Source organism: Bradysia coprophila, unplaced genomic scaffold (assembly GCF_014529535.1).
Source record: "Bradysia coprophila strain Holo2 unplaced genomic scaffold, BU_Bcop_v1 contig_24, whole genome shotgun sequence".
Taxonomy (NCBI): domain Eukaryota; kingdom Metazoa; phylum Arthropoda; class Insecta; order Diptera; family Sciaridae; genus Bradysia; species Bradysia coprophila.
This window is the reverse complement of record NW_023503501.1, coordinates 7,174,745-7,198,273: the sequence shown is the minus strand read 5'-3', so window position 1 is coordinate 7,198,273 and position 23,529 is coordinate 7,174,745. Positions and strand designations below refer to the sequence as shown.

At 36.5% G+C, this 23,529-nt stretch overlaps 4 protein-coding genes and 1 long non-coding RNA gene across 6 annotated transcripts in view; 3 read left to right on the top strand and 2 right to left on the bottom strand.

Annotated features, from left to right (window-relative positions):
* The window catches only part of LOC119077720, a 15,132-nt gene extending 6,406 nt beyond the window's left edge, over nucleotides 1-8,726 (bottom strand). Inside the window, exon 1 of the long non-coding RNA XR_005087851.1 lies at nucleotides 8,715-8,726. This is a non-coding gene — a long non-coding RNA (uncharacterized LOC119077720). The remainder of the gene's footprint in view (nucleotides 1-8,714) is intronic.
* On the top strand, nucleotides 409-1,750 carry LOC119077701. Its single transcript, XM_037184974.1, has 2 exons — nucleotides 409-1,296; nucleotides 1,359-1,750. Exons 1-2 carry the CDS (start codon nucleotides 609-611, stop codon nucleotides 1,580-1,582), a joined length of 912 nt encoding a protein of 303 aa, XP_037040869.1. The 5' UTR covers nucleotides 409-608; the 3' UTR covers nucleotides 1,583-1,750.
* On the bottom strand, nucleotides 2,144-4,499 carry LOC119077672 (ATPase family AAA domain-containing protein 3A homolog). Its single transcript, XM_037184920.1, has 7 exons — nucleotides 4,154-4,499; nucleotides 3,929-4,083; nucleotides 3,547-3,866; nucleotides 3,096-3,484; nucleotides 2,597-3,032; nucleotides 2,330-2,528; nucleotides 2,144-2,261 (listed from the first exon to the last, which is right to left on the bottom strand). The coding sequence occupies exons 1-7, from the start codon at nucleotides 4,359-4,361 to the stop codon at nucleotides 2,196-2,198; spliced, it is 1,773 nt and encodes a 590-aa protein (XP_037040815.1). The 5' UTR covers nucleotides 4,362-4,499; the 3' UTR covers nucleotides 2,144-2,195.
* On the top strand, nucleotides 8,634-23,529 carry LOC119077669. Of its 2 annotated transcripts, XM_037184911.1 has the most exons (5): nucleotides 8,634-8,757; nucleotides 20,583-21,170; nucleotides 21,425-22,825; nucleotides 22,887-23,022; nucleotides 23,305-23,529. In XM_037184911.1, the coding sequence occupies exons 2-5, from the start codon at nucleotides 20,784-20,786 to the stop codon at nucleotides 23,439-23,441; spliced, it is 2,061 nt and encodes a 686-aa protein (XP_037040806.1). In that variant the 5' UTR covers nucleotides 8,634-8,757; nucleotides 20,583-20,783; the 3' UTR covers nucleotides 23,442-23,529. The 2 variants fall into 2 exon arrangements, with proteins under 2 accessions (XP_037040806.1, XP_037040807.1); XM_037184912.1 differs by lacking the exon at nucleotides 8,634-8,757 and having other exon boundaries at nucleotides 20,525-21,170.
* Nucleotides 13,819-17,449, top strand: LOC119077660. Its single transcript, XM_037184882.1, has 2 exons — nucleotides 13,819-13,939; nucleotides 14,318-17,449. Exons 1-2 carry the CDS (start codon nucleotides 13,925-13,927, stop codon nucleotides 17,309-17,311), a joined length of 3,009 nt encoding a protein of 1,002 aa, XP_037040777.1. The 5' UTR covers nucleotides 13,819-13,924; the 3' UTR covers nucleotides 17,312-17,449.

Genomic DNA, 23,529 nt, shown 5'->3' with positions numbered 1-23,529 from the left:
AATGCTTAGGCAGGACATCCACAACATAATCTGGATCTTTCCGCCCATTATTATTTCGAATTACTCGAAAATCGAATAGCTTTGAGCACAACAACCTCATTGCCTCATGCGCTGGAACTCTGCTCTGTCCAGTCAAACTAACTACTAGACGAGGAGGAGTGCACTTTCAGCTGTGTCTCAATCTTTCTTACAATAATTTCATTTCATTAAATAATTTCAAGCCGCAAATCGCCTCTCTTCTTGCTGTGTACGTAAGGGGTCTCGCACAAAGTACTGTATAACAATTGAATGGTGATTGGTGAGCTGAACAAGTCAAAGAGTTGCTATTGTTAAGACGATTTATTCCGATCTTCTGCCGATGATAAGTAAGCGTAGAGATAAGCTGAAAAACACACTTAACCAGCAACAAAAATTGCACATCATTACGGCGACGATAGCACAATAGAAATCATCTTATTCTATTGGAGTATATCACATTTCGTCTTTATCAATTTCAATTAAAGTTTTCATTCATCATTTATTCGCTAGTGTCGAATAAGAATAGACGTAGTCCAAGACGTATCGATAGGCGTCGCACACCTTCTTCAAGATAAGTAATTTATCGAAAAATGTGCGACTACGAAAACGATATTTTAGTGGAACTATCCAACGACGATATAGAAGCATATCGTGTGTTCTACAAAAGTCTCAAGAACATCGAATACGTTTACGTTCATTTGTATTTGAAAAATCAACTGCGATGGAACATTTTAATGAGGGAATACACGGAACAGGAAAAGAACGCGATCAGCGATCGGTGCAAGATGAGATTCTATCGACATCGCAACGGTAACAGTGAGTGGAAAACCATAATCGGACTGACCGGCGATAAGGAGTACACAATGTTCGTGATGACACTGGAAGAGTCATTGAGCGAACTGAGAGAATGTTTGGAACAATCGAAAATTATCAAATGGCATCAGTTACCTTTATGTGTCGCCATACATGAGCGTTTCCAGGCAGTAATGTTCGCCGAATTCGCGAAACGACAATTAAATGTTCGATTTAACAACCGTTGCACTACGTTTTGGATGGATCAGGGAAGGGCTTCGAGTGTCGACTACACGGTTCCAAGCGATGTTGAACTAAAGAAGTTGAATGTGTCCGATTACGTTCAGATGAATGAAACCTGGCCCTACAAATACCCGGGATCCGAGATCTTCATCAGATCTCTTATCCAATTGAATGGTGGACTGGGAGTGTATTTAAGCGGAGAATTGATCACTTGGATGTTGCATATTGAATGTTTTGGCATAGGTCGGTTTTACATTCCGAATTCTTTTTTGTTTCGTTAAATTTAATTTGAATGAATGACGCAGGTCTTCTGCAAACGGTAGAACAGCATCAGGGAAAAGGGTATGCACGACTGCTGACTCGAGCGTTGACTCAACTAGTCAGCAAAAAATATAACGAGGACGTGATACTGTTCGCATCGCACGGAAAACCGAAAACCGTTGAGTTGTATCATCGTTATGGATTTCAGCATGTCTCGTTCACGCATTGGTTTTATTTGGAGCATATTCGGAGCAACGGTGAGAGTTAGGAATTGAGATAATCTGCATACGATAGCTTTACGATTCATTCACCGGGACCTCACCTCTGAAAAACTCACTTGAATGTTTGTCATTAATCTAAGAAAGAAACATTTGTGGCGCTGGGAACACTGACTTGCCTTTAATAAATTCCTCTGGGCATCTTCAGACATCACAATTGCTAATTATTTTCCATTTTTACTTAAAAAATATACATTTTCGATGCTCGATAACAACTTGTACAACGAATCAACAATGTACCACTCCAGCGGCACGAGGAAATTTAATGTAAATCTCCTGAATTCGGCCATTGAAGTCAATAAAATGCAATATTTGGTATGGGGGGATGCATCTGATGCATTGTCACCAACGGACACAAATACGTCAATGAATTTAGAACATCACATTCTTAACAGGAGAACAATTAAAGTGACGTGCGAATTGGTCGACGAATGTCCCAAAGTGTATGAACAGTATGTTGAATCGAGTTTTACATTTTTATCTATCGAAGCTATGGGTATAGCACGGATCCTACCGTTCAGCGCTCTCTAAAAACTAAATTGAACTTTTTTTTTGTTAACAACAGTTACAACGGTTCGTTATATCGGTTAACAAATTTTGGAATTATGTTGCCTTCGCGACTGTTATCGACTTGTGATCCCCTTTTTCTTGCTCGGATAACCATGCCATCTGGAAACGAAAATGAAATGTCTCAATACAAGGCCACTCGGAAGATTCCAATTCACCGTTAACTTTACCTTCTGTTTATGTTGTTCGGTGGCTGCTTCACACCGGTCAAGTACCATTTTTTCTGTCAGTACACCGTTCTCTGAAGCATAAACTGCAGCCTGCCACGCAACACCCAATTTCGAAATCTCACGACCAGACATACCAGCGCACATTTTTGCCATTTTACTGCAAACAGCACCGTAATCAAATTGGTCGACACTGAATCGTCTGGAAAATCGAAATAAGAATTTGTTTGAGAGAAGAACCAATCGACGTTGAATCGACTCGGATCATACTTTTTGCCTTCGGCTGCCGGTTGTAGAACGAATTTATCGAAATACAATCGAATCAATCGTTCCCGTTCCTCTAATCCAGGCAATAGAAATTCCACCATTTCGTCCAAACGATCGTTGATGGCATAATCGAATTGTTCCGGTGTATTACTAGCTAGCACCAACATGAATTTCGGATTTTGTTCACTGGTCCTGTACAGAAATGCATTCAATGCCGATCGAAGATCTTCCGAAATTTGTTCCGATGACCGTTTCCTCAAGAATGCATCGGCTTCATCGACAAACAGCAGCAGGCCACGCCGACTGGTTTGTGCCCAATCGAAAACTTTGTGTATGGCTGTGACACCGTCTTTACCCATCGGTCCGACATCACCGCCAGTCATTATGGCATAATCCATTCCCGAATGTTCGGCCAATTTTTTCGCAAACAGAGTTTTACCTGGAGGTCGGGAGTTGACACGTGAGTCACGGTAAGTGAAATTATTTTTCGTTAAAATTTAACCTGTTCCGGGCGGTCCATGCATCAAAATGTTTCGGTACATTCCGTTGTTCTGGCGGGTGTTTTTAGTGGCAATTGCAACGTCGCGAAGACGTTCTTCAAGTTTCGGTTCTAAGATGACGCCTTGCAGGGCATCGCTTGATTTCTTTTTTAAACGTTGGACGGCTTTGATGGGATGACTGATGATGTCCAAGAACGAAAACCGCGAAGTTTCATTCACCAAATTCGGTTTACCAATGCGAGCTTCGACGTAACGAGATGCAACTCCAGTCGCACCTTTCGCCGAATAAACTCCCAATGCCAATAGTGAGAGACCACCAACTGCCGCTAGGACTTTGTCCCAGTCGGTTAGCAAAGCTTGTGCTCCTGTTCCGAGTACTGTGCCTGCAGTTCTGAAATGTGTCAACAGTTTTGTTTGCACTGAGTTCAACCCATCGAATGGAAAGTAGCTTACTTGATCGATTCCAGAACGGTCACCCGATTCTCCTGTGCCTTCAAACGAATTTGTTCCAAAGTCAAATCACGATTTTCTCGGTCCACCTTTGCCTTCGCTCGCATTTCATGTTCCAGCAATTTGAGTTTATTTTTCTCCTTCATTTCAATTTCATGTTCTATTGTGGCTCGTCGCATTGCTTCTTGCTTAGCAACACTTTCTTCTTGCTTACGCAAATTCTCCTCTTGAACTCGCTGCTGTTGTGCCAATTGTTCTTCGTAACGCTTTCTAGCCAATTGATCCTGATATTGCGCACGTTGCTGCTGTTGCTTTGTCTCTTCCTGTAATCAATTAATAATGGTTGGAGTCTTGGACCAATCAAACGTAACTTCACTGCACTAACAATTAATGTTTTCCGCCGTTCTTCGTGATCGATTCGTTTCTGTTCCACCTTGGCCTGTTCAATGTGCGCTTCGTACTCTTTCACCTTGACTTGATACTCTTGTTGTCTGGTTCCCTCTTGCATTTTGGACAATTCCAGTGCCTCCCGTGCATGCTCTATAATCAAACATCGCGTCATAAAACAGTTTGTTATGCAATAATGTTTCCATTAAAAAAATTGATTTACTAGATCTTTCCAATGTCTTTGCTGCCTCGGCTGCCCTTTCTAAGGCGGACGAATCAAAACGATATGCTTCCATTGCCTTCCGTTCGGCTGATGTAAGTTTTTGATCTCCACTCGCCTGACCGGCTGTATTTGGGGGACCACCCTCATCCGATCCACCAGCACTGGTCATTTGTGGTTGTGGTGTTTTATATCCGAAGAGCCACGACATTTTCTGTGATACTTTGTTTCACTAAATCGACTAAACGACAAATTCTAACAAATTTTCTGATGTAATTCGGGAAAATTTTCAACGTGCGAGTTGTGCGAGTGAATCGGTGTAAAGGTTAGAAGATTGTGTAAATGTCAAAATTTATGGATACATTTTGACACATAGATGTCTCTAATTGCTTAGTTACTGTTGAGTTTTATAAAACGTTTGCTTGGCGGAAATATTTTTTTTCTCAATCAGCTGCCTTTGTTACAATCAATCAATTTTTGAAAGGTCAAATGCAGCTCTATATTGGAGCATCAGATATCTTATGCGGCTAGCGATAGTTTCCATAGCAATCACACTAATGAAAACTTTCCATGAAAAAACTTTTCTCTTTTCATGAACTTCGTTCTCCACACGAACAGAAACGCAACACGACGGTCGTACGTATAGGACGAGTGCGATTTACATGTGAGACTCAAAAACTATATACATCTCCAAGGCACAACCGGCACCACGTACATTTAAGTCGTAAAATTTAACATTTTACTCGTGTAAAGTACAAATAATTGGGCACAAGTGGATTGGCCTGTCGAGTCGCCACATTTTTTTTCATAGTACTTCAATCTCTGCGGCTTATTTTCATGTGAAACAACTTCACATTTGTCATTACAGAACTAATGTCTCCATATGAAGTTGGTTCACATGAAAATAAGCGCAGTGGCAGCAGTAAAATTATGTCAGAATGTACGAAAATATGGGAAAACTCTATTACATTTTCTTCTTAGTTTCTAAACATCATTCTCCTATTGATCCTGTCGTCGTTTTTTGAGCTCATTCGTTTACTTTGCACGCATAAGACGTTAGCTTTGTACTGATTTTCAAGTTGGTAAATTCGATCCACCCTAGTACATATTGCACTCACGAGATGCAGGGTTTGAGTCTCACACGTAAATCGTACTAGTCCCGAGGGGTGACGCACTCGGGATTAAATGGATTTAAATCCATTTAATCCCATGTATTTCTTGGATTAAATGTATTAAATGGATTAAATTTGAAGAAGTGCGTGACCCCTCGACTAGTCCTATACTTATAGAAGTACGAATTTCGCATTGGAGTTGCTTCTCTAGAATGATCTTTCCATTTAGAGCTACCTCTTTGGTGTATACTTTCCACTATACCCACACCTATAAAAAAAATATTTGGGTATGGTACCCGTGCAGTTCTTTTTACTACACAGCTGAACATTAGTTTTCAGCATATCTGTATATTGTACGTAATTGCTGAATTTTGAACGTAATGACAGTACAGCTAAGATGTACTACTGTTCTGTTACGTTAACAAATATACTGCTACGTTAACAAATGTACTTGTCCCGAATTTGTACAGCAGAGCAGTACATGATTTGTGACAGATTCAAAGTACCATTCAGATGGACAATGTACACTATAGCTGAATGAATGCCAGTTTGAATGTAGTGGTCGTGAAAACTTCCATAATGTTAAAATGAGACTAAACACTGCACGAACTTTCGAGACAATTTAGGAACTATTTGTAATTAGTAAAAAAAACACTAATTAGAAATTTTTTAGGTCGCGGATCAACAAGGTTTTTTTAACAAACAAAATTTCGACCGCCAATATAAAATCGGCGGTACAATATAAACAATCCGTTTCTTCGGCGACATTCCATGATTTTCAACAGAGATTGTATATAAAATATAAAATTAATTAAATAACGCGACACTTACGTGGAATCCGAAATATGAACGTTCGCGAGCTTTGTTAACGTAAGTACAAGATGCACTTAATGACGATTCTTCTTCTTCTTCTATACGTCGGTTCTTCATTCATGCGTGCATTTGTACATACGAATAAAGAACCGACATATATGTAGAAGAAGAAGAAGAATCGTTTTTTCGAATCTAGTACCTACGTTAACAAAGTACGCGAAAGTTTAATTTTCGATGATGATTCCACGTAAATGTCGTGTTGTTTAATTAATTTTATATTTTATACACAATCTCCGTTGAAAATAATGGAAGAAATGAAGTGTTTATATTGTTAAAAAAAACCTTGTTGACCTTGAATTTTTCTAATTAGTGTTTTTTTGACTACTAATAATACTCAAAATAATCCCATCAAAACATTTTTTATAAAATCCATAGGAAGGCAAATCACGTTTTTTGACGAAATGCCCCCTACTAAATTCAGAAATTCAAGTTTTGAATAATAACGTATTTGAATAATGAAGGCTCAAGAATTTTTTTTAATAAATGACTTGGTAAATGATTTTGTTACACTATAAACCTATTTTTTGACATTCGTAAATATCAATCTTTCTCTTCTGTTCGAAATTTAGCACTTAAGTAGCACACGTTATTCCACGAATTTTGTCATAAATGTAGCCGGCGAAAGAACTCAGCCTCGATGCTTGTGAGAAAAAGGCACTGATTAAGTAAATCCACGCAATCGATTCTTAACACATTTTTCAAACAGTTTGCTCAAAAAAATGAATAAACAGCTTTTACTAAGAAAAATTTCTCACTTTTAGTTTTCATTCGCATACAAAATCATGAAATGAAAAAACTGAAGTCTGCAAACAAAGGATAACAAATTTGACGTACACATGTGTAGTACTAGTTGCGTTTAAACCGCTTTTGAGCGAGACAGTAATGACGTATTAGTAAAATTGACTATGTTGCTACCCTTAATTTTAATAAGCTTCTGTCAGACTGTTGGGTGTCTAAATAATATGTGACAAAAGCCCATCTGCTGGAAACTTAACTTTTTCTTTCAAAATATTTATTCTTAGAATTATAGAATAGGAGAAGAAGACTTAAGTCTTACAATTTCCTAACAACAAATTTACAGAAAAAAAACTTCCTTCTTGAACATTTGGAAATTACATTACCACACAACAGTATTAAAATACGAGAACTTTTAAAGTTCAATTTCACAATACTGATCAACTGAACATTAATGTTCAGCAAGACAGTACAGTGGAGACGTACGATGTTATAAGATAGCTTTCCCATAATGTCTTCCAAACACAAGTACTGAGTTGGGACATGGGTAAGGTGGTGGACTGGAGTGTCGGAGGTCCCGAGTTCGAATCGCACGGACGGCAGTTTTTTTTTTTTTAAATAAGTTGACGTAAATAAACATACTAAATAGTTTAAAGATGAAAATTTATGAACTCTGAATAATATTTTCTGTACAACTTTTATTTTTCGATGAGACAACCAATGTTCGCCCAACTGTACATTGATACAGCTGTACTGTAAATATTACTGCTACGTTAACATAATGTACTTGTCCCGAATTTGTACAGTACATTCGTACAACGACTACAGCTGAGCTGGACAAAATTTTTATAGGTGCATCCTCAATTGCTGATCACTCTCCGATAATTTGTGAAGATTAAAATCCTCGAGGTCCATCGTGAACCGTCGTGCTTACGAATCCTTTTCATCGTTTTACAACGAACTGTGTCCGCATAATTTTGCTTGACTCGAACATAGAAACAATCTTCTCTCTAATTAGACCAAAGACTTTGGCAAATACAGTGGAAGGACAGAATGATTATTTCAACCTCAACAATTTCAAAGTCTAAATTTCGCTATATATTCACATGCCATGCCATAATCTGCATACGAATGTTTATTGTTTATCATCGTATCATTAGATCAATCATGCAATTGGCCTAAAAAATATTTTCGACTCACCATACACGTATGTAGTATGGTAGTAATGGCTATGTAATTATTTCAAAAAATACAGTTACTCAACAAATTTGTTGCTGGAAGGTAATTAGCTCAATTTTCTGATCAATCTGCTTCCTATATACAAACATATATTCTATTCGATGGATGTATCATCCAATGTATATAGTGTGTGTCTACAGAAGTTTTTAGGAACGACGCGCAAAATAAATAAATGAAACAAAAAACAACAAGATCAACAACAAAAAACAAGATTATTATACACCTAATAAAATCTGATCATCTTCGCTAATTGTTCTTTTATAACAAAGCAAAAGACATCCAAATTACAGCACACACGACACACCTGTGTCTATTACCTGGTAACATAATCACAGTCAGAGGCCCAACGCAAAGATACATCTATCTATAAATGTACACACTTTTTTATGAATGAATAACTGATTTAATTAATTACCGGCAGGTAAAAAAATAAAAAAAAATATTTATTCATCCATCAGATTTGCCATCATGTCGAAGAAGAAGTTGTTTAACAAAAAAATGTTAAACTTGTTGTTTAGTTCCCGCCGAGATTGCAATGGTTAAACATATAATATATCGCGCTCTGACTGATATCGCGAGATTGTGATGAGATAATTTTTATCGACTCAAAAATTTGTATTCGGATTTTTTTTTTAAATTAATATTTTGGTTGGTTTCTTGTGTTGTTCGCTTTTGACATCAAGAAGTTTATTGATCTTGATTATTAAAGTTATTTTGTGTTCAAATTCGTGTGTCTAATAGTACGGATATTGATAAGTTAATAATTGTAATTGGACTGATTTTCGGAGAAAAATGTTAACGACCTGTTGCAAAGGATATAACTGATTATATATAGTCACCATAAATTGAGCAAGGGATTTAAAAAAAAGTCTGTGAGAAAGTCTGCATGAATAATAATTAATTCTAATATCACATTCTCACTTACATGGTGAATTCATTAAATTGATTTTTCTAAAAAATTTAATTTCAATCGTTAATCGATAAAAATATAGTATATGACAGTTACGACGACCGTTGGCACTGGTTAATGACTTTGCATATTGCCTAACGTATAATAAAACTAATAACAACATTAAACTCAATGAGCCACGACCGAAACTTTTCTTTTGAATCCTTATTCGATGTGTGCCTAAAAATGAACGGTTTTTTTATATTATTCCTCAAAGCCTAGTCCTTCAAAAAAGCAAATGCCTGCAGCTGTAGTTGGGTTAATTTAAAGTGAAAAGAAATACTTTTCTAATCAAAGTAGAACAACTATTTTAAAAATAAAAGATTGAAACCACGACAGAGTAAAGTTAACCAGGCAGTAGCGCTGATTTGACTATAGTCCCTATAGGGACCCGAATAATCTAGTAGCCCAATATTTTTTGCGAACAAAATTTTTCAATATATGTCAGTGTTCATTTGAGTTCATTTTCATCCAGTGTATTAGGTCCCTTATTTGACGTTTCGTAAATGAACCGCTCCTGCCTGGTTTATTTTACCGTGCCGCGCTCTTTTTTAAAGCAAATTTTAAACTTTATTTCATTTTTGCACACTTAATGAAGGAGTAACATACAAAAAAACACGTCACAATCACTAATTATTCATTTTCGAGCTCCGAAATGATAAACAGGAGACGTAGTATTTTCAACAGAAAAAATGACATCGCTGCTGATACATCATTTAATTTATTTTTGAAAGTGTAAAATTTTCTATGACCAGAATACACCTTAGTTTTTCCTTAATTTTCCTTAATTTTGTTGTTGAAGAGGGTATTGGTTGATTCAATTTAATAATGAAGTTGTAAGAGGTTCAAAGCTATCATTTTTCATTGCACAAAATGAGGATATCTGATTTCTCCGATGATTTTGTTTAATTTTTAGTTGATTTTACACGCTTTATGATACGAAAACAGATGAAATCACCCGCCGAAAGTTATCGGAGACCATAGTTTTTTAATTCTCTCTGAGCAGACCTTGTAAACAGGCCTAGGGATATAAATGATGTTTTACTCGCATGCGACCTGTTTTGAATTGATGTATACGAAGGCGGAGCTAACTCTCTCACTTTCTTTTGTTCTTTTTGTTTTTTCTGTTTTTCGTATCATAAAGCGTATAAAATTGTGTTCATCATATGTTCATCATATGGTGATTGACACAGTATGTGTGTGAATTCGTATCCCACGAGAATTATTTTTGCATACGTATGTATGTTGCATCAGGTGTTTTTCAGCTGATCCACACATACAATATAAACAGTTGTACTTGTTTATTAGATTGAAGCTGCTGCACACGCATTGTAGTGGTAAAACTGTATAAAGACGTGTATAGACAAATTTGATTGTTTGTATGGATCAGCTGTAAAACTAAAATTTCACTGCCTCTAATTTCATTAAAAAAATTCCCTCTTTGACCTAAGAAACTTAAAATCTCAAAAGTCATTTTTTACCGAGGGGTGACTCACTTCCATTTAATCCATTAAATCCATTTAATCCATTTAATCAAAAAAAAGTTTTACCGAAATAATTAGGTTACCCACCTAAAAAATTTGTAAAATAATTACGAAAATTAGATCTGCATGATCTCCAGGGCGTTTAAGTACTCGTGAGGTATAGAAAAAAAATTTTCGGTAAAAATGGTATTAAATTTATTTAATCCATTTATTCCACTTTACACCAAAAACTTCTAAAAGTGGAATTTTACGCTTTTTAACTTTGTAGTATGAGTTGTAGTACGTCGTTCAATCTAAATCAACCATTTTTAAGACTTTTAAAGTATTTGGTAAAATTAAGTTTTTTCCTATTTAATCCATTTAATCCAATTTTTATTCCATTAAATCCATTAAATCCATTTAATCTAGAAGTGAGTCACCCCTCGTTTTTTACACTATCATTTTAGATATAAAGTTTTCCAGGAAATTTTTTGCCAATGGAAAAGTTCAAAATATTCTCAAAATATCAATTAAAGAGCTCGAATGAGATAGTTATTTACAAGACAATGGACAAAAAATTTAAACAATCGGGAAATAATTTGATATTTTGTATCACGATGAGTAAACGTACTTCAGGCTGAAGACCTTTTACTAATATGAATTAGATCTATTCGTAACAAAAACTAAAAAACGTCAAATGTCGTGTTAATTAAGAAAAGAATGGATAAGCTTGACTGAAGGTCTTATAGGGAGAAATAAAGCTTCGAAAGTACTCAACAGTGAGATTTAATTAAAAATTATTCACAGGATGTCTAGATATGCTCACTGAATCACCAAAATATTTCCACTCTTCTCATTGAAATAAAAAAAATAAATAAACGAAAAACGTATTGGCAACATTAGCGGTTACTCTTACTATTAATTTCGTCAGAACTAACATTTCTTGAAGGCAAAGGTATGATGGTGATACGATGGTTTCCTCTCTGTATATTTCCAATCAATGAGTGACTACAAAAATTTGTGAAAATCAATTTAAAATGTCTTGATCCATCCACATTACTAATGTGACATTAGTTATAGATTCATTAATAATAATTCAGATTAATTTCGACAGAAATATTTCATTTTTGAAAATTGAAAGTTATTTCAACTGTCGAAATTATAGAAACAAAAAACATTTTGTAACATATATGCCACACTATATTCGATACAATAAGAACAGGTAAATTTTCATTATTTATGACGAATATTGATGTTCCACATTAATTTGTCATATGAAATAACTTTTCGTATCAATGGCATGCATTATATGCATTTGCTAATGTTATTTTGTGAGACTTTGGATTACATTTTATGTTTATGAGTAAAACATTCAAAGCCGAGTTCATTGGAATTTTGCAACATTTTAAAATGTTATCTTACAGCTAACGTCTGTGCCATTGCCGAGGCTATTGCAATTTTATAAGTTTGTTTATACCTGGCAACAGGACGCAATTTGAATTGAGTAATTTTTGAATTGTTCATGTTGTATCTGCTTTTTTAGACACGAGAAGAATAAAGAATTTATTTAGTGGACCAAAAATTCGTCCTTTGAAATATACCTTCAGACTATCAAAGGAAAACGGAAAATTGGTTGTGCTAAAAATAGAAGTACAGTCTGTCAGTGAATTGACAAGCAGAAATATTTGATTGCCTTCCATTAAACGAAGCACACGACAAATGTACAAGATACGACTATTAATCGATGTTCGGTATCATCTGAGCATTTCTTATCCACAAATGTTTCGATTTAAAAAACCTCAGACCGACAGAATATTTTACGCTTTCTTAGAAACTTCAGTTGCGGGCGGTTTTTTTGTAAAACACTAAAGCATTTAAACATATCACAACAGTCAATATAGTTTGATGATAGATTTCTTCGGAAATTATTTATAATTTAAGTTTTAATATGTCACAGTACTTTTGCCAAAAGCCTTATCTTAAAGAAATTATCGAAATGAAAAGGCACTTACTACCTACAAAATTGAGAAGTTTAGATAGAGGAGACAATAAAATTACTATTTTTTGACCACCCTAATGAATTACAATTACTGTAAAAAGTCAATCTTCTTCTAAGTAAGTCCTTCTCTCTACAACACAGCTTTTAATAAAATCTAGATGTGTGTTGATAACGGTAAATATTTGACGGATGTTTTTTAAAGATCAAAAATTGATTTAAACAAATCGGGATAATTTAGGGGATGCATCTAACAGACCAAGTTTTTGCTTAGAATAATATTTCGGGTTGAACCTTTGAAAATGCTTAGGAGCTATTTAGGGGTAACTAGTTATTGGTTAAACTAGGAAAAAAGTTGGAAATTGCATTTCGGGGGTGATTGATAAGTCACCCGAGAAAACGTTATTTTCAACTTTTTCCCCTCAGTAAACAAATCGTTTTTCACAACAAAGGCTTCCGAAGTTTCCGCGAAGGAAGAAAATGACTATTTTTACGCCTGCTTTGTGAAATAGTTATTTTCCTAAAGGTAACCAGCCGGAGGCGAGTTTTGGAATTGAATTAGCTAAAAAAAACCTTTTCATGTGTCGGGGCCGAAAATGCGGGAGTTTCGATATTTTTCTCAGGTTTTCGACCCCTTACATGAAAATTTTTTTGAGTATCTGTTTTGGACGATTGATTTTAGGCACTTTCGCATGTAGCCCGAACGAAGTGATACAACAAGCGAAATTGCCTAAAAACAATCGTCCAAAACAGATACACAAATAACTATTTAGTATGCGTTAGGAAAATTACTATTTTCGAATTCATTAGTAGAGCTGATTATGCCTTTAAATTAAAAACAAATCTCACAAAGAACAAGAAGAATTAAAAGCAAACAAAGAATAATTGTAAACTCACCTCATATAACCATTGTCAACTCTAAAAGATTCGATAATTAATTTATTGGTCTATATGCTTGAATTTGAAGTCTGTGAGAAAGGTTAAAAGACAATATCATCCAACTTTCTCAATGCACTCGTAAATGTCCTTCAATTTCATTATACACCCCTTTATGGTTGATGTCCATTTAAATATATCCAAAAACCGGTCCTCAAATGCCGAGAAAAAAAAAAACTATTTTTCAGACGGATTTAAATACTTTCCAACAACCTCATTACAATCATAACATGAAAAAACAATTTCGAACAATGTTGTAGGGTCAAGACATTGTTATCAATCCAATTCCCTGAAAATTTCTATTTAGCAGGTATAAATACCTTATCCGCATTTACTCGGTTGGTTATTTAGTTACGAATATTTACAGTGAACAGATCACCGTCTGATGAACAAGTGCAACGAATAGTTTTAGTTTTAAAATTTATTTTTTGTGTGATAAATTTGTGAATTGTTCGCCACACCAAAGGGATTATGAAGAACTTTAAGGTTTGTGTGTTTTTTGAGTGAATAATATTTAACGAGTTGCAAGAAAAAAATTTGTAAATGGATAACACCACGAACAGTGACTAGTCGGATGATTTTAGTTTGTTGAAAATAATCGGATTTTTAATGAAATTTATAAAGTCTAAGAGATAGAGAAGTATGTTTTACGAGTACTACGAAGTGATTTTTGAACATTTTAGGATTCAGTTAAAAAAAATATATGCAACTGGTCGATGGTGTAGCTGAAATGACTAAATTTTCGTTTGATTCCTTCGATATACTTAAATAAGGCCTTAAATTCTTTCTTTTTTTGTTCTGCAACGAACTTTATAATCATCTAAAGCAACAACCATTTTAAATGTAAAACAAATCCTATTGTAGATACCCCAAACTGTCGTGCTGATTGCGATTCTTTGTCACCAATCATCTTCTCTCCCACGAGAAAAACGAAGTTTTTGGCCATTTTTTGGCGGAGGAGCCAGTACTGATGTTGCCGAGACACCAGCAACGGAAGTAGCAGAAGCAGCGGATCAATATGTGGAATTGCCAACACAACTACCTGAAACATCGATTCAACAGCCCTCTCCCGGCTATAGCTACCCAATATTTCATGTACACAAATACAATGGATTTGAGTTGAGACCATTGCTTCCACAGCAGTTACAGCACCTTCACACACAAGTGTCATATGGTCAATCGCAGCAAAATCAACCGATTCAGCAATTACACCAACCGAATCAAGTACAAAATTTTGAGCTCTCTGGGCAACGACAACCGAATAATGGACAACAATTTACTGCGAATCCAAATTGTCAAGCAAAAGCAGCACCCGCAGCTATACCGCCAGAGCTGCAAGAGTTAGCTCAACAATTTGGTATTAAAGATGCGAGTAAACTTCCTAGCTTAGACGATGCTATGGGTTTGTTAGGTACCACAACTCGTGCTGAAACGATTGAAACAATAAAGGAATTGGCGGCTACCCCAGATGGTATGAATTTGATTCGCCAATTTTTGGCAAGCGATGAGGGTGCTGCAGCTAGTCAAGATCCGGACGTTGACAATCAGTGTAATGACGCTTCCGCAACACAACAAATCAGTTCTCCACAACCTAGCAATGCTAATTTGCCTCATCGTCAAATGTTCGTCCCAAGCACAATCCAACATCAGCAATACCGTTTACCATATCCTCCACAACACGAAATCTATGGATTACCGAATGCTCATCGAGGAAATTCATTTCAAACCCCTCAAAATCACGGAATTTATCAATCGCCAACACATATTATGTCGATGGTCAAAAATGAAGCTGTACCCCACGAGCAATATGGTCTTCCCAATGAACTTTCAACGGCCCACTCGGAACATCAAGGTTATAACGCGCCGAGACCAAATATTGAACAATCGCAACATGGTCACAGGATCTACGGCTTACCAAACATAAAACCAGCTGCTCCGTTTCAACAAGGATACTATGCACCTAGGTCCAACCATGTGGAGTCGGTAAAAAGCGAAGGAGTGCCACACGATGAATACAACGTTCCCAACGAAGTATCAAGTTCTGGTTCAGAAACTCAAGAGCTGCATAAAGAATATGGAGTTCCTAGTAGCGGCGAGTCGCATGCCAGTGAACAACATGAAACATATGGTCTACCAAACGTTCAAGAGCCCGTAAATTTTCATCAGCAAGGTCCATATCCACCAAAAACTGATGCCGAAGAACCTCATCAGGAATATGGAGTTCCTAATAGCGGCGAGTCACAAGCAAGTCAACAACAAGAAACATATGGTCTACCGAACGTTCAAGAGCCCGTAAATTTTCATCAGCCAGGTCCGTATCCACCAAAAACTGATGCCGTAGAACCTCATCAAGAATATGGTGTTCCTAATAGCGGCGAGTCGCATGCGAGTGAACAACATGAAACATATGGTCTACCAAACGTTCAAGAACCTGTAAATTTTCATCAACCAGGTCCGTATCCTTCAAAAACTGATGCCGAAGAGCCTCATCAGGAATATGGAGTTCCTAATAGCGGCGAGTCACATGCAAGTCAACAACAAGAAACATATGGTCTACCGAACGTTCAAGAACCTCTAAATTTTCATCGTCAAGGTCCATATCCGTCAAAAACAGATAGCGTAGAGTCAGCGGAGAAAGCTGAACAGACAGTCGTTCTACACAAAGAATACAATGTTCCGAATGAAGAGAATCATCAAACACAAATTCCACACGAAGTTTATGGAATTCCTAGTGATGAACAAGACAAAGGTACATCTGAACCCCAACAAACGTATGGAGTACCATATAACAATGAAAATGAGAATGTACAGCAAGATCAACAAGCTGTTCATAATGAATATGCTGCACCAATAAATGCACAAGTATCAAATACCATCGAAAACTCTATTCCACACATGAGTTATGCACTTCCACATCAACGATTTTTTGAAGCACCAAATGCATTCAGGCAACCACAACCCCAGTACAGTACACGATATGGAGCTCCTACTAGGTACACTACCAACAACCTTCGTACTCACGTTCCAATTTTACGGCAAATAGATGGTACACTGGACCGTACACATATTAATTTGGAACTCGGTCAACTTTTAACAACTACAGCTCGACCACAAGCTGGATTTTTAGAGAGAGTCGGAGCATGGACTAGATATTTCGCTCCACCTGGTCCAACGATCCCGATTGTTCCTCCACAAGTAACTGAAGACGTAAATGAATCTGTCGGTCATACACAGAACACATACACTATTCCAATACCAAAGGTACCCCAAACGCCACAGTTACCGAATGCATACATACCAAAGAAATTCTTACAACCACCACAATCGAATCAAGGGCCATTTATACGAGTTCAGCATCCATCATCAAGTGCACTGACACAACTAAATACGTATGAAGTACCATATCAACAACCGCAACCATTTGACGGACAAACCGTGGAAGAATTTGTTCCAGATATCAGTCAATTGCCTTTGGAACAGCGCTATTCGGCCCATAATTTACGAACATCGTACGGTATACCTACTCATTCTGAAGATTCGAGCGCGGCGGAATCCGAAACGAACGAACAACGTGTGGCCGTTATACTGCCCAACCACTCTACCATTGAAAATGAAGAATTTATTGACAACGATGTGGTTGACGAAGAACCTCATTACAAGTACGGACCACAGCGGATATCATCGTACGATTCGTATGCTACCGGTAAATTGAGTCGGGCTAGTGACGAAGCTATCATTCAACTGATTCCTACACAAAAGCCGTACACAAATCAAGGAAGAAAATTGGGACAAGTGGAAGAGTCATCGATCATTGATGCGATAGCCACAATGACCAGTGGATTTCGCCCAATAACATGAGATGGTTTTGTGATGTGACTCTGTGCCACAAGTAAATTAATTAGGTAATTAAGTAAGTTTTGTAATTTTTGAAATTTTATTTATTATTTATTTATACGCTCGTAACGTAGATGACTGATAGAAAAAATAAAAATTGTGGAAGAAATGCAATGCTTTTTACATACATACTGCATATATGTCGACAACTTTACTTTGCATGTTCGTCTTTCGACGTTTAACAATCAGCATGTAAAATCCAATAAATAACTCGGGATAAAAAGATGAAAAGTCTCGTTATCGTGTGTTTATTGATCTCGGCTTCGCTTCGGATCAACAAAATTCACACGAAAATTCTAATTTTCTTCTTTTTATCCCTATTTACGTAATAGTATTTTACATGACTAGGGGTAAAAAGATGAAAAGTAGAGTTTTCGTGTGAATTTTGTTGATCCGAGGCGAAGCCGATGTCAATAAACACACGAAAAACGAGACTTTTCATTTTTATCCCGAGTTATGTAATGGATTTTACATGCTGAGGGCGTCGAAAGACGTGCTTCAAACATGAAAAGTACGGTTTTCGACGCATGTAGCATGTAAAATATTATTACACATCTCCTGCAGCCCTCCTCACTCACCCTCACTTCATCCTCCTTTTCATCAGGGACTATTTTTATGAAAATATTTTCCGAATTTTCGCAGCATTTTCACATATTTTTCAATGAACATTTTTCGGAAAGTGATGAAAAATTTTAAGGAAACGCACTAGAGTTTTGTAAAACTTGCAAAAAAAGTGGGTAAATAGTCCTTGATTTTTATATGGATTCATTACAATCCTAGAGTTGTAAAGTATTTCTTGTTTTGTAAACCGTGCCTCCGGCTCTTCCTCTCATCAACAAAATTTACACGTAAACTCTTTGCTTGTGTTTTACTGCATTGAGTAATTGAGTTAAACTTTCCACTTAAAAATTTACTAAGGCGAAGTCGATAAACGTTTAGTCATCCGATTTCGGCAGCGACGATCAGAAAAAGTGATGCAATCTTTCCGTCAAATGTACGTTGTAATTAATGAAGCAGAAGACTCTGTACCGCACACCATACTTTAAACAAAATAAGTACTAGGTAATTAAGACGTGACTCGAAACTCTACCAATATTATACGATGTGCAATCCTTTTTGCTATGTAAAAACTTTTTTTTTTGCAAGCGATTAACGATTTAATCTTGTTACTCTGAAGCGGGGCCTTTTCTCGTTAAATTCTAGAAATTCTTGGCAATTCTTCAAATTGCTCAAAATTTTAAAATTCAAGAATTTTCAAGTGGTTAAATTCTTGAAAATTGTCACAAAATTTCAAAACGAAAATCGCCCAGGAAAAAATTTATTGTCTTCTAATTGCCCGAGTCAAAACAAAAGCTGGATCCGCCCCTGAAGAAATCCTGAAAATATGCCCTGCTTAAGAAAGAAAAATTCGAAAAGTCTCAAATTAGCTGGAATTACCCTTATATTCCAGCTAATTTGAGACTTATCGAAATATTTTCACCAAATGAAAACCGATTTCGGTAAACTTTTTTTTCCTTGAAAGCTGTTGACCAGACGCGTCGTTTTGGGTAGATATTACCATAAAAGTATATGCTTGTTTTTAGCAAATTTTGAAAATTCTAGTTTCTTTCACGAAACCTGAACCGATTTCAATAAACTTTTTTATTGTTGAAAGTCAATAGCTTTCAACAGACGCGTAGTTTGACACCAATATGAGGTCATTGGCATAACGTCTCGGGGAGATATGACCAAAGGGTGTTTGTTTGTATTCGACTTTCCAAAATATTCTCAATAAATCTCAAATGGTTTCTGTAAACTTGTTTACTTGTAGAAACGAACGCTATAATTCCTCAATTTCACCAAATGACACGAAATTAAATTTGTAGAACATTTTTGGATCATTCTGCTTCGAAGTAAGGTGAAATCACCTCGACCCAAACGTTGCCAAAATTACATTTTTTTTCATATAAAAACTGAAGATCGGTGTCATTCGAAAGCTACAGCATATGATTTCACGAGAAAAATTACTAAAATCCTCGAATTTTAACTCGTCGAGGTTATCTCGAAAATTTTCGTAACCATTTTTCTAAACGGTTTTGAGCCAAAGCAACATTTTCTGTAAGGCAACAACCACCAATTTCGAAAAAAAAAATCTGGCTATTAACGCCCACCGAAAAATATCACTTTTATAGATATATCTCCCACAAATTTTGGGCTACCAACCTCATATTGGGCTTAAACTGCGTCTTGACCACAGCTTTCAGGAAAAAAAAGTTGACAGAAATTAGTTCACATTTGGTGAACATATTTCGAAAAGTCACAAACTTCAAACACAACTAACCGCCGACTTCTTCGATCACACAAGTCACACTTCGAATTCTAAAAATTCAAATTCTTGTTGGCATGAGAGCACTGGGTCTCCTGAGTATTAGAAAATTTAGAGACTGATTTGTTACCGCAAAACATAGCCAACACAGCTCATTTTATGCCTCAGAAATGACAAAATTTGCCAAAACGCAACTAACCCTGAAGTTACCCATGTTGTCCCATGATACGAACAAATCATTTTGAAAGATAGTCGTCGATCAGTGAAAATGTATATTCCCGTCAAATAGGTAGACCAATTGTAGCCTCGGAGGTAGTTTTTTCAGTGCCGAACTGGCCCTATGGGCGTTCGGGCGATTCCCGAAGGGCCTTTTGATTTTTGAATGGATAAATGATGACGAAGGGCTTTTTGAAAAATTTCTCCATACAACGCCCGAAGGGCTTTTTTGAGCCAGTCCGGCACTGAGTTTTTTACCAGTTTATCTAAAAGTTAAATTAATCGTAACGGGGTTGTAAACCCTGTTAGTAATACACCAATTTTTCTGATTACACAGAACCTTACAAAACCGATTTTCGAATTTACTGAAACTTACCAAAATTTTATGAACTTACCAAAATCTACAGACTTTATCGAAACATAATTCGGTAAATTTCAGTTAATTCAGTAAATAAATTTACCATAGGGTCTGAAACCTTTTACTCGATCCTATATAGTTCGTACATGAAACAAGAAATCTTTTGCCAAATATCGTTTACAACACTGTCGACTTTACAACAGCGATAGCCAGTAACATTCTTTTTCTTTGTTCAAATTTATGAGTGACTATTGACTATTACCTTTGCATTGGGAATTATGTACGACCTGAAATATCTTTTTCCTGTTTTTTTTTTGCAAAAAACTTACATTCTATTTCAATACCAAAACCATTAGAAACAATAAAGCAGCTGGTGCGCTATACGGCTAAAAAAAAGGTTTAAAACCAAAGAGAATAAAATTATGTCCAATTATGATACATGAAAACAATTTGCCAACGATCAGCAAAATTAAATAAAACTTCGAATCGACATATAAACCTAAAAAAAGTCGTTTTTAATGCATCGAAACATATGTGCCCATAGTGCCTAGTAACAGATGATTACCATACAGAAAATGATAATGAAGTGGATAGGAATTTACGTAATTTGTCATTTCCTTGTGCAAACCGCTAGCCATGAATATGGCATACAGCTGGATTATGAACGACCTCATCATCATCATATCTACGATCAAAAACAAACAACACCGCTAGTATTGATGGTTGACGCAACAAATCGTTTGGGATTTTCAATATTAAAGCATCATACGTTCAACAACAATAATAATGTTGCCTTTTCACCATGTGGACTGGCTAGTGTGCTGATAGCATTGTTTGAGGGATCCGACGGTCACAGTTCGTTTGAAATACACAAAGCACTCGAGTTACCGTTTGATAGGGACTTGGTACGGGTAGGATACAGGGATATTCATAGAAGATTGAGAGTGAGTATAATTTGGATTTAAATCGTTCCCCCAGACCTTATCTTATTACACATATGTCTATCTTGCAGTAGCTTTTTTTGGAAAAGCATTTTCTCACATTTCCTTAAAAAAGGTTTGACAAAATTTGGAAAAATGTTGGAAAATTCTGGAAAATTTTTGAAAATGTTTTCCCAAAAATAGTCCAAGATTTCTTGCTAAATAAATTTCAAATTTGAAGTACTCACCAAATCCATTACATTTTCCTACAATTCTAGAGCTACTTCTATCAAAACGAAAATGTGCTGAGCGGCCTCAGTCTTAGCCAAGAAAATGTAACTATTCGCACTGGCTACGAGTCGATTCTGAGATTTTACGGATATGATTTGGCAGATCCGGAGGAAGGAAATGTAGGCCTCGTCACAACAACTCAATTCAACAGACGTGAAGAAGATGCACCAGAAACCACAACTTCGATGCAAACGACTGTTCGTGCGATAGATACCCTAACTACCACCCCACGCGTTTTTATAACAAGCACAGCAGTCCCAGACGCAACGACTGTGCGAACGGAACCTCCAACGACTCAACCCAGTGATGATAAAGTTACAGAAATTAGTTCAACGACCTTCACTCCGACAGAGAAATCAACTGAAGTTCAAGTTGATATTACGACTGAAACTTTCAGTGAAACAACGGCTAGGCCGACAGAACCTGTGAAATTAACGACCACCATTAGAACCACGTTACCAACAACTACGACGCCAGCAATTCCTTCGACAATGCAGACAACAACTCCTACAGAATTACCAATGTTACCTGAAACAACACTTCCGACAATTCGAACTACTTATCCGCCAACGGAAGAAACGACTGTATTGTTAACAACCGAAATGATGACGACCACATTAAAACCGACACACATTTTTACATTCAAACCCATTACAACAACTCTATTGCCTGATCCTGTGACGAAACGATTTTACAATATGCAAACCACGCTACCACCATTGCCCGCAATTAGATCAGCAGTAACTGATTCCACAAACATACCGAACTCGTTGACCACTATCCCAGTTCCGGTTCCAACAGCAATTCGACTGAATCCGTCGGATATTTCAACCAATGCTCGATTCATCAATCTTAGAAATTCAAAAGCCTTCCGGGTGAAAAAAGATGCAGCCAGCTACAAAAGTTTCATTCCGCTTCCACCAAGCAGTTATGGAGTTCCTCCCGATGTTAATTTTTTCGATCCATATTTTAGCTACGCAACTCCTAATCCACGAGACTTATATTACCCGGAAAGTAACCCAGTATTCGTTGCAACGAAGGACTTTGACTACGCTGACCATCACCACGACGAAATTGACAATATTTTCTACTTGAATCGTCACGATTCGATTCGGGTTGGCTATAGGGTGTACAACACCATTTTACGATACGCTTATGTTCCTGGCATACAGGCATCAGTGTTAGAGCTTCCATTAGACTCGGACAACTACAGTTTACTGATAATGGTACCCGATCAACCGATCAACGATATGGTTGAAATATTGTGTTCGCACTTGTCACCGTCATTGATAACAATTCGAGCGTCTCTGCGAGAGAATTGGATCAGAACGATGATACCGAAATTCCATCTCAGAGGGAACGTGGTACTGACTGGTGACTTGATGAAAGTAAGTTGCATTTTGTACATAGTGTTGGAGTGGTTGTGGTATACCGATGCTTTTCATTTAGATGGGAATTCACGACATCTTTGAACCGAACAAAGCTGATTTTTCACCCATGACCGATGAGTTCGGTATTTATGCCAGACATATAGAACAGTCGATCACAATCAACATTCGGACGCATGCAAATAATCAGTTGAGACGTAAGCAAAATAAAATCTTTTTAGTTGTTTCAGTGAGGTTGCTCTGTAGCTGTTTAATTATAAATGTTCCGACGTAATTTGCACATTGACAAGCCTTCTCTCGTTAATTACTTTTAATTACCATTCTTTGTTCCACACATTGAGTTTGCTGCGCAAGCAGCTAGACTTGCGTAATATATTTGCAAAATGTATGTATGTTCAGTTCATTTTTGTTTTCACTGACAGAGAAGCACCTGCATTTTTAATAAATATTCAATTAAAAGTAATTTGACATCATTTTAGGCTATGCACAACAATTCTTTGATCCGATTAAAGTGCCAGTTAATCGGCCGTTTGTTTTTGCTATTGTCGACAATGAAATGGATTTGGCTATCATGGTTGGCAGAGTGCTCAATCCAATAAATTCAAGAATTTTTTAAATTAATAATTATTGTGAATATTGTAAGTCGTTAGCATTTATGTGTAAAATAAAAAAAATAAAAACTTTGAAACGAATTGCGCCAACCG